Genomic DNA, 17,121 nt, shown 5'->3' with positions numbered 1-17,121 from the left:
CTCCCCCACTTGTGCTCTGTCTCTCTCTCTCTTTCTCTCTCAAAAATAAACATTTAAGAAAAAAAAGGTCCTGCATCAGAGCTCGAGGTGAATAAGAGTTTGATAAACTCAAAACTAAGATTACCCTTTGTTTTGTTTCATCAACGTACTATAGGAATTCAAGAACCACACAGAGTCAGACCAACTTCAAGTTTCTCCTTATGGTGAAACGTGCATACAGAACTTACCATGCTTGAGTGTGCCATTTTGTGACACTAAATACATTTGCCTTGGGGCGCCTGGGTGTCTCAGTCAGTTGAACATCCGACTTCGGCTCAGGTCACAATCTCGCGGTCCGTGAGTTCGAGCCCTGCGTCGGGCTCTGTGCTGACAGCTCAGAGCCTGGAGCCTGTTTCAAATTCTGTGTCTCCCTCTCTCTCTGACCCTCCCCCGTTCATGCTCTGTCTCTCTCTGTCTCAAAAATAAATAAACGTTAAAAAACAATTTATAAATACATTTGCCTTGTTGTGCAACCCATCACCACCATCCATCTTGAGAACTTATTCACCTTCCCCAGCTGAAACTCTGCACCCATTCAAATCTAGTTTAATAATAAATGTTTCATGCATGTGAAAAATACATAGAATGATATCATGAACACACAGGCACCTGCCAGGCAGCTTCCCCAAATTATAGTTTGTAACATTTCATCCAGATCTCCTCCTCCTCCTATTTTCTTCTTTTTTTTAAGAGATGGAACATTTGTCCATACAACTAGAAACCCCCACGTGGTCCACTCAGGCCCATTTCACTCTCCTTCACCCCCAAGGTGGCCATTATGTTCATAATTTTATAACATTTGTGCATATCCACAAATAACACATAGTACTGGTTTTTTTTAATGTTTATTTTTTTGAGAGAGAGAGAGAGTGTGTGTGCACACAAGTGGGGGAAAGGCAGAGAGAGGGGGAGAGAGAGAATCCTAAGCCAGCTCCATGTTGTCAGTGGAGAGCCTGGCACAGGGCTCGATCTCACGAATCATGAGATCCTGACCTGAGCTGGAATCAAGAGTCGGGCGCTTAACTGATGAGCCGCCCAGGCACCCCAACATAGTACTGTTTTGTGTTTTATTGTATCTTTACTATATCTAATGACTGTAACTATTGTGTGTATTCTTCTGAAACTCTTGATCGACATTGCTTTGAGTTTTACCGGTATCAGGACCCTCCCCCAAATCTGGCTTCAACTCTCATGTCCTTTCTCTCCATCCTTTCCATCTCCTTCCCTTTCCTGATACTGATTCATAGGAGTTTGGAGCCAGAGTCCAGTGAACAGTAGAAGAAGAGAAGCCATGGTATCCCTGGGCGATACGATGAAGAACCCTGGATCAAGGGACCTACCTCTTATATCATGGAGTGCCAACCACGTGACCTAAAATCTGTTTTTCCTCATCTGAAGATCTGTGAACAAGGAACCCACGCAAGATTTTGTCTTGTTCCTGATTTTCAGCTGGGTGTGACACTGAGATTAAGCTTAGTTCCCCATAACCTAAGTACAAACAGCTCCAACCAAAGGCGGACTGAGAGGGACACTGCAGAGGAATTGGTCCTACCACCCTCACCAGCCCCCGGGCCCCACCCCTCACCAAAGAACAACACTCCACATCCGGAGAGAGGTCAAGGGATGGGATTTCAACTCCTACTGTGTCGGCTTGGCTGGTAGATTTGCACAACTGTCCCTGTGCCTCTGAACTAGAGGAACGTGGACTGGAGAAGAGGTGGGGGCACGGACGCTCACTGCCACGCCCACGTGGGCACACGCCACCAGAGGCTCTGGCTTCTAAGAAGTAAGAACGATGGATCCTCACGCGCCTGCAGTCCTGATGGTAGACCGCGGCAGAAGGTGAGCTGGGAGCTTCAGGTGCGGGGAACACAAGCATCACAGGTCCATGGTACCAGGCCGCCGCTGGTCATCAGCAGGAAAGAATAGCCGGATGAGAGCTCCTGGTAAGTGGGACACGGAGGTGTCACCACCCACCTACCTGAGGACCTTGGACAACAAGCTAGGAGAGCAGTGGAGATGCCCCAAGGAGGCAGCTGCCACCGTGTGCAAAGACGGAGACATCTCTCTTTCTGTCTCTCACTGCTCCAACTAGGGCATGAGACACAGCAAGAGGACAGGTGCCTGATAGCACCTGACTCCCACCTTCATGCCAGTCCCGAGACTCATCTCCCCTCTCTGCTGAGAGAGCAAAAGAAAAAGAAAGGCTTTGAATCAAATGACTGATGTTTGGGGGCACCTGGGTGGCTCAGTCAGTTCAGCATCCGACTCTTGATTTCGGCTCAGGTCATGATCTCATGGTTCATGAGATCGGGCCCTGCGTGGGTTCTGCACTGGCAGCACAGAGACGGCTTGAGGTTGTCTCTCTCCCTCTCTGTCTACTCCTCCCCCGCTTGCTCTCTATCAAAGTAAATAAACATTAAAAAAACAATGACTGAGGGGCACCTGGTTGGCTCAGTTGGTGACGTGTCCAACTTGATCTCACCGCTCATGAGTTCAAGCCCCATGTCGGGATCTTTGCTGACAACTCAGAGCCTGGAGCCTGCTTCAGATTGTCTCCCTCTCTGTCTGCTCCTCCCCAGCTTGCTCTCTGTCTCCCTCAAAAATAAATAAACGTTAAAATTTTTTTTAAAAATGGCCAACATTTTAATATGGACTAGAGCTGCATCCTATAAATCCCAAATAATTCTCCAAAATACCCAAAATGACTAGCAATGTATAAAATTAGCTAGATCATAATTAAAGGACCTGATGGGAAAGGGGACTCAGCACTGGGGGGGGGGGGGGGGGAAATATATTTGTACCACACTCATTGAGCTCAGTTACCTGGCTACCCCCCATCGTCCACCTGCTGCAACAGTATTACAGAGTGCTTGCGGTGATAAGGTGAGATTTCATTTTGCACTTTTCCTTCCTTGATGAGACATCTCTAGAAAAGTCTTAACAGCAAAACACTTACGCATTCAATCATGTAAGAAGCCCAAGGCTGCATGTTATGCCTTTAAGGGATCTTTTTTGTGTGTTTCTGAAGCAAGAAGGGGTTTAGGATCAGCGTGCTCATCTACTCTCCACGGTGTATAATTCACCAGTATAGATTTGTATTGCTTTGTGTCAAATCAATTCTAATGAGAAGCCCTTTGAGATAGAAGGGGGGGAAAAAAATCCCAGGGCGCCCTCTGCAGGACACTTGGAGCAATCATGGGCACCACTCAGGTGGCCTCAGACCTCACGAGGTTTATGGGTTTGGGATATCCTCGCGGCTCATCCGCAAGGAGTTTTAAAGAACTTTCAGGAAGCCAGGCAAAGCACATCTTTTGGATTCTCTGTCTCAGGTCCCACCCTTGAGATGTGGGACAGGCACAGCCCACTTGGAGCGTCACTGGGCAAAGTCCTGGAGGAATGGACGCTGCAACAGAGGAACAGAAATCTGCTTCCCGTTTGCTATTCGTCCTTCAAACTCCGTCTCAAAATATGATACAAATAAAACCAGGCCAGATTATCCTTATTTTGCTTGGAAGCCATTATGTAGAGTCACAAAAAACAACAACAACAACAACAAAAAACTTGGACAGGAAGGAGCCCTCCAGCCAATGTCACTGATGCTCCTGGGCCCCAAGTTGGCTCCCGTTATTCATCATTTGGCAGACACCTGCGAAGGCCCCAGGACAAGGCAATGTCTGTACCTGTTGGCGCACAAACTGGCTACTGTCACAGTTGAGACGTACGACGGCTATTTTCCCCTTGCGTAAGAGAGACAAAGCCTGTCTAACATGCATAAGGTCATTTGTGGGGATTTTCAAAGCTAGCTTGCACTGCGGAAGAAAAAAGTTGGAAAACTGAGAAGGGAATCTGTTTTCAAGCACGAAGGTTAGGGGTGAATTTCCAGCCCTTGTCCACCCGCCCTCAATGAGATATTTGGTTTTGTTGATTTATTCCAACAGACATGGAGTGCCTACTAAGAAGACCCTCTCAAGGCCTCAAGCATCTGTTCCCAAGAATGTCTCAAGAAATTTCTCAAGAATATCTGTGTCCTGGGGCACCTGGCTGGTTTCGTCGGAAGAGCGTGAGACTTTTGATCTCAGAGTCATAAGCTCAAGCCCCGTGTTGGGTGTAGAGATTACTAAAAAATAAATAAATAAACCTAAAAAGGGAAAAAAAAAAAGAATATCTGTGCCCTGTCAACTGTGGTATAGGAAATGAAATAGAGAGGATGACATCAGAGCAGGGCCAGAAACATCCTAAAATCCCAAACCTTCTTTTAGTTTTAGGGGAGCTCAACCTCCCCATAGGAGGTCAGCCCTCCACTGCAGCCTGCCTGACTCAGTCAGACTCTGTCCTCTTCCTGTCTGGGGAGAGCAGTCTTCCCCACTGGGCCTTAATACAAAAGACCCCCAAACACAACATCAGCCTCTTCTGCCCTTGGCAGGTTTTGTCATCACTGTTGTTGAAGTAATTTACTCTACCAGCATGGTTAGTGGGAGGCTAGAAGTTTCTCTCTTTCCATGTGGAGCTTTGGGCTTTTCCTCACCTCTGTAGTATGACCCATCAAGTTTTTAAGATGCCCCCAACTGGACAGAGCAGTAGAAGAGCCCAAATTCGCAGGAGTGCCCCAGACACCATGACCCTGCTGGAGAAGCGCCCTGATAGGAGTCACCAGGAACGTGGCATGCACTTCCAACAGGTGCACTAGACAGGCCTGGGAATTACACAGCCTCACCCCAGAACGGAGACGTGTGCTACTGGGTCCTGCCAGATCAAAAACATCCCACCTTAGAAGGAAAAAAAAAAAAAAAAAAAGAGAGAGAGAGAGAGAGAGAGAGGGAGGGAGCCAAACCATAAGAGACTCTTGAAAACTGAGAATAAACTGAAGGTCGATGGGGGTTGGGAGGGAGGGGAAAGTGGGTGAGGAGGGCACCTGTTGGGAGGAGCAGTGGGTGTTGGATGGAAACCAATGTGACAATAAATTTCATATTTAAAAAATAAATAAATAAATATTAAAAAATAAGAATAAAAAAAACATCCCACCCTATCTTGTCGATCATTTCTTTTGAAATGTACAAAAATGTATAAAACAAGAAGTTTCCCATTGTCATTACCAAAATAGGAACTCAAATACGAGCCTAAAATTCTCCACTGAGACACCTTAGACTATTTCACTTTCTGGCATCTTCGGTCAACATGGTGTGAGTCACCACTTGTACAAGCTCTCTGGAGGGGAATTTGGAAGGAGGTACCAGATGTCTTCATCTGGAAATCCTATTTCCAGTAATTTACCCAAGGCAAATCATCAGGTGAATGAGCCGTGTTTGCCAAAGTTACAGACTGGAAACAACCTAAACATCCATAAGTCAAGGGGTTAAATAAAGTATAATACCTCTATCCAATGGAATGCTATGCTACCGTTAAAAGCGATGCACGGTGACTATAGTTAATAATACTGTATTGCATATTCGAAACTTGCTAAGAGAGTAGATCCTAAAAGTTCTCATCACAAGATGTTGGCTTATTGTGGTGACCATTTTACAATACATACAAATATCAAATCATTATGTTGTACACCTAAAACTAATATCATGTTGTATGTCAATTATACCTGAATAAAAATGGAGCTTTGTGTTTATTGGCTCGTAACTATGTCCATGTGCTATTGCTATATTGGTATATTAGTATTTTACTAGAGAACATTTAGGTATGTATTTCAAGATCAAATCTTCGTAAATATCCATATGTAGGCTAAAATGCTAATAAATATTGGTTTTAAATAACTTCCCGTTTTATGAGTTTTTCTAGTGGGCAGAAAGTCGAGAAAAGCAAGAGCTGTCTACATTGTCCGAACAAAACAAAGCGAAATGCCTCCTTCTCTAGCTTCATCCTACCCTATAGAACACAGTCTTTGTTGTTTTCACAAGCAAACTGGCTTAAATGTCCGAGAATTGGGTGGGGTTTTTAAAAATTTTCTTTTAACTACTCTGGTTTTCAAACTTTTCTGGAGAAAATTTTAAACATAAAAAAGTTGAGAAAATAGTATGCTGGACCCCTATGAACCTCATTCATAGCCATCAATTCTTCCATGGTCTCCACCTCTCCCTGCACTGGATTATTTTGGGACAAATCTCAGACATCACAATGCTTAACTCATAAGCGTTTCAACATATCACTTCTGAAACACAAGGACTGTTTTGGAAACATACCAATACTACCATTATCATAAAAAAAAATTAACAGTAATGCTCCAATGTCATAAAACACCCAATCAGCGATAAATTTCCCTAAGGCCATTTCTTATAACTGTGTTACCTCCTGGATAGGTTACCTAATCTTTTATATCTTTGGTTTCTTTCTTTTTTTTTTTTTTAAAGAGAATATATAGGATAATTGAAAGTATTAAATGAGATAATGTATTTAAAGAGGTTAGCATGGTATCTGGCACAGATGATTTGTGACATTATACACTTTCTCACTCCCTGGGTATTTATATGAATTTGCCCTTATACTGTAAATTACCTGTTCATTTCCTTTGGCCCTTTTTCTAGGGCGCATTGTGGATATCAACCCTTAACTTCATACTTTTGCCCACAGTTTTTTGGTTTATTCTATGCTTTTTAAAAAATTTTTCTAATGTTTATTTATTTTTGAGAGAGAGACAGAGTGTCTGCAGGGGAGGGAAAGAGAGAGAGAGAGAGAGAGAGAGAGAGAATGCAAAGCAGGCCCCAGGCTCTGAGCTGTCAGCACAGAACCCGACATGGAACTCTAACTCACGAGCCATGAGTTCATGACCTGAGCTGAGGTTGGACACTTAACAGACTGAGCCACCCGGCCACCCCTACTTTTTTATGTCACTTATGATTATGTAGTAAAATATGTCAGTCTTTCTTTTCCTTTGTTTTGACCCAGTATGATATATATCTCCATTTTCTAATATTTTGTGTTTTCCTGGTTTTTTTTTATTTAGCACATATTAACTTTGAGAAATACTCTTTAAATGAGCCCTATAATCTATTCTTTCATTTAAAATGCAAAACAATGTAATCATTCTCTAATCCATGAGCTTATATATTTTATAGAATCAGGTTTTTCTTAAAGTGGAACAACTCTATAAATTATGTATGATAATTTGGGGTTCCCCATATTTATGGTGATACCAACAACCAGTTTTTCTCTAGGGTCTAAAGTGCTTTTCACATATATAATACTCAAAACCAACCTATCAAGGAAGTACTATCCTCACCCGGGTTCTGGAAATGAGACCTGTGGCTGATGGAACAAAGAGATTAGAAAGCTTGAACCCATATTCTGCCTCTCTTTCTTCCTCAAAGCGGACTTCCTTAGCATGCCTGCCCCACAGCGCCGAAAATGAAGTAATGCATATAAAGCATGTAGGAGAATATCTGGAGTGTTGTAAGTGCTCTATAGACGTTAACTATCATTATCATCATGAGCACTAACGCAGGAGTAAAAATCATGAGTGCAAAAGAATAATAATTTTGGTAAAAATGACAATATAGTAAAAAATAATATTATTGTTATTACAATGTAGTAAGAGCCAATGTCCACTGAGGTCTTACTAGGTGCCAATAGGCATTATATTTACTTGCTGGTCATCCTACAGCATAGGTGCTTTTATTGTCCTCTTTTTATCCCTAAAGCAACTGAGGCACAGAGTTTGTGACTTGCCTGAGAAAATCACCAGTTGTGCAGACGTACTCAGTTAGCAGGAGGTGGGGTTGTGACTGCAGTCTGAAGTCAGGGACACCCTTCTGGAGCCATTACGCTTAGAGCTCTGTCTTGTGGACACAGAAGGAGGAGGACCTTCTGGCCCCCATCACAACTCTTGGGCTCAGTACTGCCATCTCTGAAGCGCAAGGGTTGAGAACATAGTGACAGACTTAGAAAAATGGCACTGAATACTTCAACCTTTGCCACGGCCTAAGAAAAGGAAAGCCATTCTTGGCCTTAAGTTAAAGACCCTCCGAAAGCTTACACGCACCGGTGAACATCCATCTCTTGAGCAAGGTGCCAGATGGAGAGCATTCCCTCAGCCGCCAGCAGAGGGCGCAGTGGAGCCGTGGGGAGGCACCAGCGTCCTTTCTTTTTTGCCAGGTTAAGGCGTGAACGTCATTTTCTCCTGTGTCTCTTGAGAAGAAATGCTTCTCTGTTTCTCAAAGGCCTTCACCCGCTTTCTTTTCCTCTTGTCATCCTTTTACTCAGGCAGGAGATTATGTTCATTTAAAACTGCCGTGGGAGAGACTTCTGCCGGTCCTGGGGTCATTTAAAATAACAAACAAAGCTAATTGACCCGGAAGTTAGATAAAGAAGAACTTAATAAGTTCTTGAAGAACATAATAAGTTCTTGATAAAGCCTTGTTGATTAAAGAAAGCAGAATGTCATGATTGGCTGGGTCACCAGTAGGCTGGGAAGCTGGTGCTGTGTTTTTCAAATTGCTTTGGAAAACCAGAAGTTGGTCCTTAAGTCAGTGGGCCGTGACCTCGCATTTTGAAAAACTGAACGAGAGGAGAACAAAACAGAATCGAACATATAACAAAAAACGGAATTGTTTTTTTCATTCTCTCCGCGCGCGCGCGCGTGTGTGTGTGTGTGTGTGTGTACGGAGTTGCAATGTAAAATGTAGTTAATCCTGCAGTTTGCCGTTTACAAAACATGAACACCTTTGGTAGCAGAGGCCAGCACTTCATGTACGACCTAAGCTGCGTGTCTCTAAGGTCTGCACCCCTGGTTTGTCCTGCATGTGGCTCCATCTGGGATGGGGAGACAATAAATCATGGCTCTCTGGGCTGACCACATTCGACGGATGTATTGAAAACTCATCCAGCCCCTGTCCAACAACCTTCACTCCTTATGTTTTTCTTTTCTAGAAAGATGCTAAGCAGAGTGCTGGCGGTGGTGAAGAGCGAGGAGCGGGAGGGCTGATAACACACAGAGCAGGAGGGAAATAGGGAGAAAGGAGGGTGTGACCACAAAACCATCACTGTGTAAACCTTTGGTCTCCAGAGCTTCTCTGGGTAAGTTAAGGGACAACGTGAATAAATCAAATAGAACAGTAGGTATCGGTGACTCAGATTAAGAACTAATACAGCCATTGAGTAGGAAGGAAAAAAAGCCACTGCGCATTATTCTCACATTTTTCTGTAACTATAATCGCAGTTTGGGTTTTGCCCAGTTTTTCAGTGGACACGGTCACCCGGGTCGTGTCGTCACGTTATAAATATTAGAATGGCGACACACTGGTAACCTGGTTGTAGTAGAAAAGGGTTTTTAATTTCTAGATTGATAGAATTGTCCTTTTCATATGAGCTCTGAACAAACAAAAGCGAGATTTAGGTTTCAGAATTGAGAGTTCTGAATTTACTTGATGGACTTCTGATCGTTGCAAGACTTGCAGCTTCATGTTTTCTCGTGGCCAGAAGGGGGAAGGGGCGTGTGCTGTTCAGGGACGGGCCTCTGTGTCCGATTCAGCCGGCTGCGGCCCACAGGGATGCCCCACCTGCTCTCGCCACGTCCAGCTCTCTTTGGCGGAGCTGCTAGAATCCCAACACCAGCCTCACCGCACAGCCAGAGATTGCAAAACACAGCACACTCCGGCCAAGCATTTGGTGCGAGGTCTCTCCGCGGGGTGTGAGTGCACCTGTGTCTCCCTTGAGCGCATTCGGGGCCCGAATCAGAAACGATGTGCCTGATCCTCTTCTGAGATGGTGGGAGGTGAGGGAAAAGCATTCTGATGAGGACAAGAAAAACTCCATCCTGTAGTCGGACCATCTGATGGTATATCCCTGTGGATTTCATTCTCTCTCTCTCTTTTTAAATATCTATTTATTTTGAGAGAGAGAGAGCAGGGGAGGGGCAGAGACAGAGGGAGAGAAAGAATCCCAAGCAGGCCCTGCACCACAAGTGCAGTCGCCGGAGCCAGATGCGGGGCTCGAACCGACGAAGCGTGAGATCGTGACCTGCACCCAGATCAAGAGTCAGACGCTAACCGACAGAGCCACCCAGGAGACTTTCACTCTCTTTTGTTATCCCTTCCCGTCCTGTAAAATCTTTTTTGGTCCTTGCAGGTGTCAGCTGCGCTTCTAGGAATTAGTCAAGGGTGGACAGGCCAGAGCATCCGCGGTGGGCAGTGGCAACTGTTGTTTATAATATAAGAACCTCTGAGGAAAGGTGACTCTGGAGAGCAGGGCCAGAGCCACAAGCACCGATTTCCCTTCTCAAGGGAAGAATCTCTCTCTCTCTCTCAGAGGTCTGGGGTTTGACTTTGATTGAAGCAAATGGCAGCATCCCTTCGAAGCTACCTGGGGAGGGAGGGGAGAGGGAGACAGATGTGTACAGAGCCCCATCCATGAAGGCCCCAGAGGAATCCATCTGAGATCTGAGAAGAGTGGCCTTTAGCCGTCACAACAGATGTGCTGCCGCTATGAGGGCCACCGTCGCCCCCATCACTTCTAGACATTGCGGATTCGTCATCTATAGAACAGTCTTTATTCAAAGAAGGAAACCAGGGAGGAATTTTCCACTTTAACTTTCCAGACGCGGCCCTGGATAAATCAACCAAACAAAGCATCTGTTGGAGGAAAGTTTATTAAAAAATGAGTCAGGATCAAGAGCCAAAGAAAGGTCAACAGACTGGGCCAGAGCAGGCAGACCTCTGAGTCACCGCAGTTTGGCAGGGGCAGAAGGCGCTGGGGGATTGTGCCCCCCAGCCCCAGGTAGGTCAGACGACTCCTCGTGACTCTATGGCCTGTGCCAGGCACTTTCGCATATGTGTCTTTATCTCGGTTGACCTTCTGGGAAAAGACCAGACCTTCCTGGACCCTCTATTTAATGTGACTCAGTCTTCACCCAGGACTTTCTCACAGGCAGACTCACAGTATTTGAGGGGAGAAACCAAAGGAAGTGGGTCCTGTGGTTGATTCAGTCATTATAGGAAGGCAGACCAAAAGGTAACGGAGGGGTTCAACACATGTGTTTCATCTTTTCTTTGACCTATTCACCTCTCACCCCTGCCCCCAGGTGAGTCCTGTCCCCTCAGGTTATCCGGAGCCCCATTTACCTCACCACGCCCCACTGGGGAAAACAGGAGAGAATCAGTGGTGGCCCTCAGCTTTCATATAATCTGCCTTTCTATCCACTCTCCAGTGACACCTAAACCTTCCTAGTTGTGCAAACTTAGACATGAGTCCACAGCTGACAACTGAATATTTTTTGCTTTTACCTTCTAATCTATGTTTCAGTGGCAAAGCCAGGCTAATTCAATCACTTACATTTTTACCACATTGTATCCCTTTATTCCACTAAAAACTGGTAGAAATTAAAAATGGAACTGCTGGAACCAGGAAACTAGTAATAATAAAATTGAGAATGAGATGGGTGAGTACTCAGTATGAAGCTTACACTTCATGATCACGAGCAACTTAATTACGGGTCCAAGTGCTGAGATGTAATGTTAAAGAACACCTACAAAACAGTGGAAATGCACATTTCGGGGGCTGCATTGTGGATAAAATTGAGGATCCTCAGTGGAATCCCAGCACCCCTTCCCTGAAATCTCTGTTAGGGACCAGCCCATTCTCTGACCCGTGGAATTAATGGTCTCTCCATCCTCGGCCAAGGGCTATCTGCACAAACAAACGCTACTTAAAGCCCTTCTCTCCCACCACCACTACCCCAACCAAACAATGCCTCTGAACTCCTGTTACAGAAATTCTGGAAGGCTCTGAGGCAAGTAGAGTCTTCAGGACATATTGTCGAGTTTCATTTCAGGGGCGTTCCGATGAAATAATGGCAAGAAGTGAGCGACTTCCGGTACCATACCAGGGTGCTTGGACTCACAGCCACTGAGTGTCTCAGGGAGAATGGAACATGATCTGAGAGGTAGTAGGACTGGCTTGAGGCTGGAGGAGGGGTGACAGCACGGTCCTCCGGAGGCCCAGGATAGGCCTCAGCTGGGTCTCCCCAGTTCAGGTACTTCCTTCAAACACTCTTCCAGCCTGGGATACTGTGTGGTAGAGTGAGCCCGGCGGAAGGTTATTCCTGGCACCTACCTCCCAGGATTAGGCTTCGAAACTCCCTGAGCTCCTCATAATCAAGACCAAGCTGCAAGCGGGGACAACATTCAAAGCACCCATGGGAGCCGGTAGCCCTGTGTGGATACTCAGGGGATCAGGAAGGCTCGGGGTCCTTGCCTAAAGAAGAGGACACCAGCCAGCAGGCAGGGCAGTACGGTTTGGAAAGTTACTCCAGCTGAGCGCTCACAGCATGGGCCCCAGTCGTGGATGCCGTGGGTCTCAATAGGAGCGCCTGTCTCCAGGGGCATTCTTTGTGTGACTTTAAGAAGGTAGTAGAAAGCTTAGGATTCTCCAAAAACTGTGAGCTGCCTACTGCAAAATGTTCAATGCCGATTGATTTTTTTCCCCCCTTCAGTTAAAATTTTTTTCCCTGAAAATCATGGCCAGAGTTCTTTCAAGTGTATCCTGACTCTTGGGGCTTCTCTGTCTCTCTTCATCCCCTGGAAAGAAAGGGCTTGGAAGGAAGGGGGAGGCTTTGGGGCATGGACTCCACATAAGCCAAAGTGAAGGACAAAATGCCTGTCTGACCCCCGCAGCCAACAAGCCTTCTCCAGCATCGATAGCAATCTCCAGGTACAAAGCAGAGAAGAGAAAACTGAGGCAGCGAGGGGAACAGAATGAGGAACACATCAGTGGCCATTGCTTTGCTCCTGGGTACATCCAGAGAAATAGCTTCTTTTCCTTAAACTGGCAAATCCTCCATGAGGAATTCGGACTCCCGTGTTCTACAGAAACCAAGAAGCCAAGAGTTTACAAACACCTGATTAGAAGGACCCTAATAAGCTTATTACTTCTGGTGGTTGTCCCTAGTCCCCGTAATAAAATAGACACATGCTACTCTTCAAGCAGATAAGAAATAAAGAAGGGAGGGAGGGACTAAATAAAAATAATGAAACAAAAAGCAAATATTACACATGAATCTTAGTGACATGTGGCTAAGTGAAATAAGCCAGTCACAAAAGGCCAAATCCTGTATGATTCCACTCATATGCAGGACCTAGCATAGCCAAAATCATAGACATAGAAAGCAGAACATTGAAGGGGCTGTGACAGCGGGGAGGGAGAGTTAGTGTTTAATGGGGACAGAGTTACAGTTGGGGAAGATGATAAAGTTCTGGAACCAGACAGTTCTAATGGTTGTACAAGGTGAATGTATTTACTGCCACTAAAGTATACAGCTAAAAATGGTTGAGATGGTAAATTTCACATTATATATACTTTAGCACAATAAAAAATTTTTCAAAGAGCAAACGTTAAGTAAAATAAAGAGGGGCTTGACGCTAAGTGAGAACTGGCGTATGATGGCAAAGAAACGTGTAACCTTAGGTCACCTGGGAACCTAAATTCTAAAAGACTTGAGGGGGCTCCTCGTGACGTAAGATCCCACCAGACACTTTATGCTGTCTGCAGCCTGTCAAGAAGGTCACACAGCCACCTATTCCTGTCCCCCATCCCCCAGACTCCGTCCACTCTGCTCATTCCTGCACGCTAGGGTCTTTGTTCTCCCAATTCACCCCTCCTGCTCCTCCTCCCCCTCCCCAGCCCCTGTCCTGCCCATTGGCTGATTCCCTTCCAGTCCCCATGACCCTTCATTCGGGCCATGCCTTAGTCTGTCTGGGCTGCTATAATGAAGCACAATACACTGGGTGGCTTATTAACACTGGGTGCCCTCATGGTCAGGTGAGGGCTTTCTTTCAGATCACAGACTTCTAGCTGTGTCCTCACATAGCCAAAGGGGCAAGGGACCTCTTGGGGTATCTTTTACGAGAGTACTAATCCTATTCGTGAGGTCTCCACCGTTATGACCCATCACCTCACCTCCTCCTCAAAGGCCTCACCTCCCAATACCATGACATTGGGTATTAGGGTTGCAACATGTAAATTTGGGAGATACAACATTCTGACCATAGCAGGTCACTTGTTTGGGTTTGATGTCATCAAAACCACAGAACTTGGACGCTATCTAAGCCTCAGGTCAGGTCTTTGAAAGTAGTTTACAGATGAGTTTACAGCTAATTTTTAGCATCAAAAATCCTCATGCCTTGTTCAAACATAGATTGACCTGTGATGAGGGGACACCGGCTAACTGACAGATGGCTTTGTTTGACGTGGACTAGAATTGCGTCATCTTGGTGTGCCAGCTGTGTCTCTCACATGCTTCTAAGAATTCTGGCCTTCATAGGCCAGCTGGAAAAACAAGCGAATTGTTACTTATTTTTGATTTGGTGGGTAAAGTCTTTCAAGACTGGAGTCCAGCAGGAGGGTAACTAATGTGCAATCCCAGTGGCACCACACTTGGTCCCCACTAGTCTGTGTGACCTTTAGGTGGCTTCCAGTATCAATGTGCTAAGACCGTGGTCATGAAAAAAGTGCCATTATCCTCGCCTGCCCTCCCCGCCATTCCCTGACTTCCGTCTCTGGCCCCACGGATGCTACACTACATGCCAAACTTCCTGACATCTTAACCGCCACTCTACAACTCTCGCGTCCCATTACCCCAGGGCTCACGTGCTACATCTCTGCATTCAGGGAGTGTTCATGAGAGCCTGTAAGTGAAGGAGGGCCTTCTGGAGAGGTGACGTCTTTCCCTTAAGAAGTAGCTCTGATCAAAACAAGCAACAGACACAGGCCCTCTCACAACAAGTATATATACGGTAGCAAGCTTCAAGCAGATGGTCCAAGTGTGATGCATCGTTGTCCATCTGTAAGTCACCCTGTGCCCACAATGCCATCACTGGTGATGAACCCACCTTGGCCCCCCACTTGCCGGCTATGAGGTCTCAGTACGTGTGCTTCAGCATCTGGGCGGAAGAAGACGGTGGAGGCCTTTTGGGTGGCATGTGATATCTCACTTTTTTCCAGAACTTGGTCTTTGCGCACTGTGACTGCTCTGTGAAGTCCCCACTCCACTGGATAGCCCCGTGCTTCTGCTTGATGTACTGAATTGACTCTGGCATGGCCGTGTAGTCCTTGACCTTCTCCAGTTCAATCAGAATGACCTTCATCCCATCCTGGATGAGCGCATTATAGACTGCGATTTGTTCTTCGGACATGTTCTTTAACAGGTCAAAGCTCAGGAATTCAGGAACTATGATGATGATCAGCCTCCTGCACAGCTTGATGTTTTCATCAATGACATTGGCCACAGCTGAAAATAAAGAAAGAAGAGGTGGATTATCTCATGAGTGAAACAGCCCAGACCTCAGTGCTATTGAGAATATTAGAAAGGGGACCCAGAAAGACAGTGTGGGCTTTAAAATAAAGGTGACTTAGGAATGGATTAAAAAACTTGTTTTAAGTTTATTTCTTTATTTTGAAAGAGAGAAAGCGAGCGGGGAAGGGACAGAGAGACAGGGAAAGAGAGAGAATCCTAAGCTGGCTCCATTCTTGATCTCATGGGGATCTCATGGGGCTCGATCTCACAACCGTGAGATCATGACCTGAGCTGAAATCAAGAGTCAGACACTTAACTGACTGAGCCACCCAGCCTCCTCAGTGAAAGTTTTTTTTTTTTTCAAACATTTATCACATCCTCTGTGAAACCTTCCTGACTTTCCCTGAAAAATTGGTCCTTGGTATTCATAAGTCTTATTTTTTGGTGGTTAGCTGTCACTTTCCTCAGGCTCCACGTTGTGAACTACTCCGAACAAGGGCTTTATCATCCCCAAGTTGATATCTCCAACTTAGCCGAAGGGCTGGTATATATTAGATGATTAACACATTTTTTAAATAAATAGATTTTAAAAGGATAGGGAAAATGTAGATAGCTCAAACATTGTATTAATCTTTATCGGTGTTTTCCTTTTGTGCTTCACAGCTACTTAAAGGCCCAAGACTTATAGAACTAATGTGAAAATGAGTAACATCCCCTGATGATTTCTTGGGGAGAGTTCTTGAAATATCCAGCTATGGATGCAACTTGGTCTTTTTTAGCAATAAAGATTAATTTTTATATCCTCCTTATTCCTAGAATATAAAAATAGATTGTGGCCTTCCCAAGGTCATGTTCTTCTTCCCTTTGGTTTATTTTTATATTTCTAGTGCCTAGAATATTAACTGGCACATAGTAGGCGCTCAATAAATATTTTGCTGAGTAAGTAAGCGACAGAATGTGCTTACGAAATCTTAGCTCTCCCACATGTTTATGGCAAGCGTTAAATCAAATTTTCATTTCCTCATGGAGGATGATTTTATGACTTGAGAAGATGAGGGCTGAGATATAGTTGTAGCTCACCATGGATATGAGCAGCCTACAAATCCAAAGTACTTAGCAACCGTTGCAAACGACCCAGAACAGGCCACTAGCAAATGTTGTAAAGTAATTTTGGTTTCCTTTTGACCAGTAAAGGATGTTTATTTCAAAATTCAGCCATTTATTGTATAGAGTTCCAGGAAGGAAAATTTGTAGGTCAAAAGGGAAACTTTTATCTGCTGAATGTCTCATATGTGCTAAGCTCCATACTCGTCTCCGCTCAGGTTTTGCCTCATTTCATTCTCTTGGCCAAGTCAGGGAAGCATTCTCATCCCCATTTGACAGATGAGACAACTGAGGTTGAGAGGTTGCCTGCATAGCCCAAAGCTTCACTCCTGTCCAATGGGAGACATAAATAAATGAATTCTATTTTACTTATGCAGGAAAAGCCTGGGGGGTTGAGGTTTATAAGATCAGCTTTAAACATGAGCGGATTGATATATTCAAGCTGATGGAATACGCTCAGCAGTTAGTCTCAAGGGCATGAGGGCAAATGAGCCCTTGTCTCCTTTCAGTCTCTTGGCCAAGGCTGCCAAGAGTCACATTATTTCAACCAGGCATCCCAGTCACCCTCCTGCAGGAATGGGCCCCAGAGATAACAGGCCCGGTCCTAACTTGGCTCAGGGGCTGTGGGTTGGGGAGGTACAGGACTCTCCATGTTTCCATGGAAAAGGAAAGGAGAGTCCCCCACCCCACCATTTGTAAAGTGAAGGAACAGAGACCTCCCTCTCCCTCTTTATCTGCTGCTTTTA

General features: G+C 45.2%; 1 protein-coding gene across 5 annotated transcripts in view; it reads right to left on the bottom strand.

Moving 5' to 3' along the window:
- Positions 1–10,612: 10,612 nt before the first annotated feature.
- IL1RL2 (interleukin 1 receptor like 2) overlaps positions 10,613–17,121 on the bottom strand; it is a 44,367-nt gene continuing 37,858 nt past the window's right edge. For all 5 annotated transcript variants that reach the window (XM_078444351.2, XM_078444352.2, XM_078444353.2 and 2 more), the window contains one exon: positions 10,613–15,265. In XM_078444351.2, coding sequence (XP_078300477.1) covers positions 14,898–15,265 — 368 coding nt within the window. In that variant the 3' untranslated portion in view covers positions 10,613–14,897. The remainder of the gene's footprint in view (positions 15,266–17,121) is intronic.

This window comes from Panthera onca, chromosome A3 (genome assembly GCF_046562875.1).
Source record: "Panthera onca isolate mPanOnc1 chromosome A3, mPanOnc1 haplotype 2, whole genome shotgun sequence".
In the NCBI taxonomy this organism is placed as follows: domain Eukaryota; kingdom Metazoa; phylum Chordata; class Mammalia; order Carnivora; family Felidae; genus Panthera; species Panthera onca.
The sequence above is the reverse complement of the archived record's forward strand: the minus strand, read 5'-3'. Positions and strand labels throughout refer to the sequence as shown.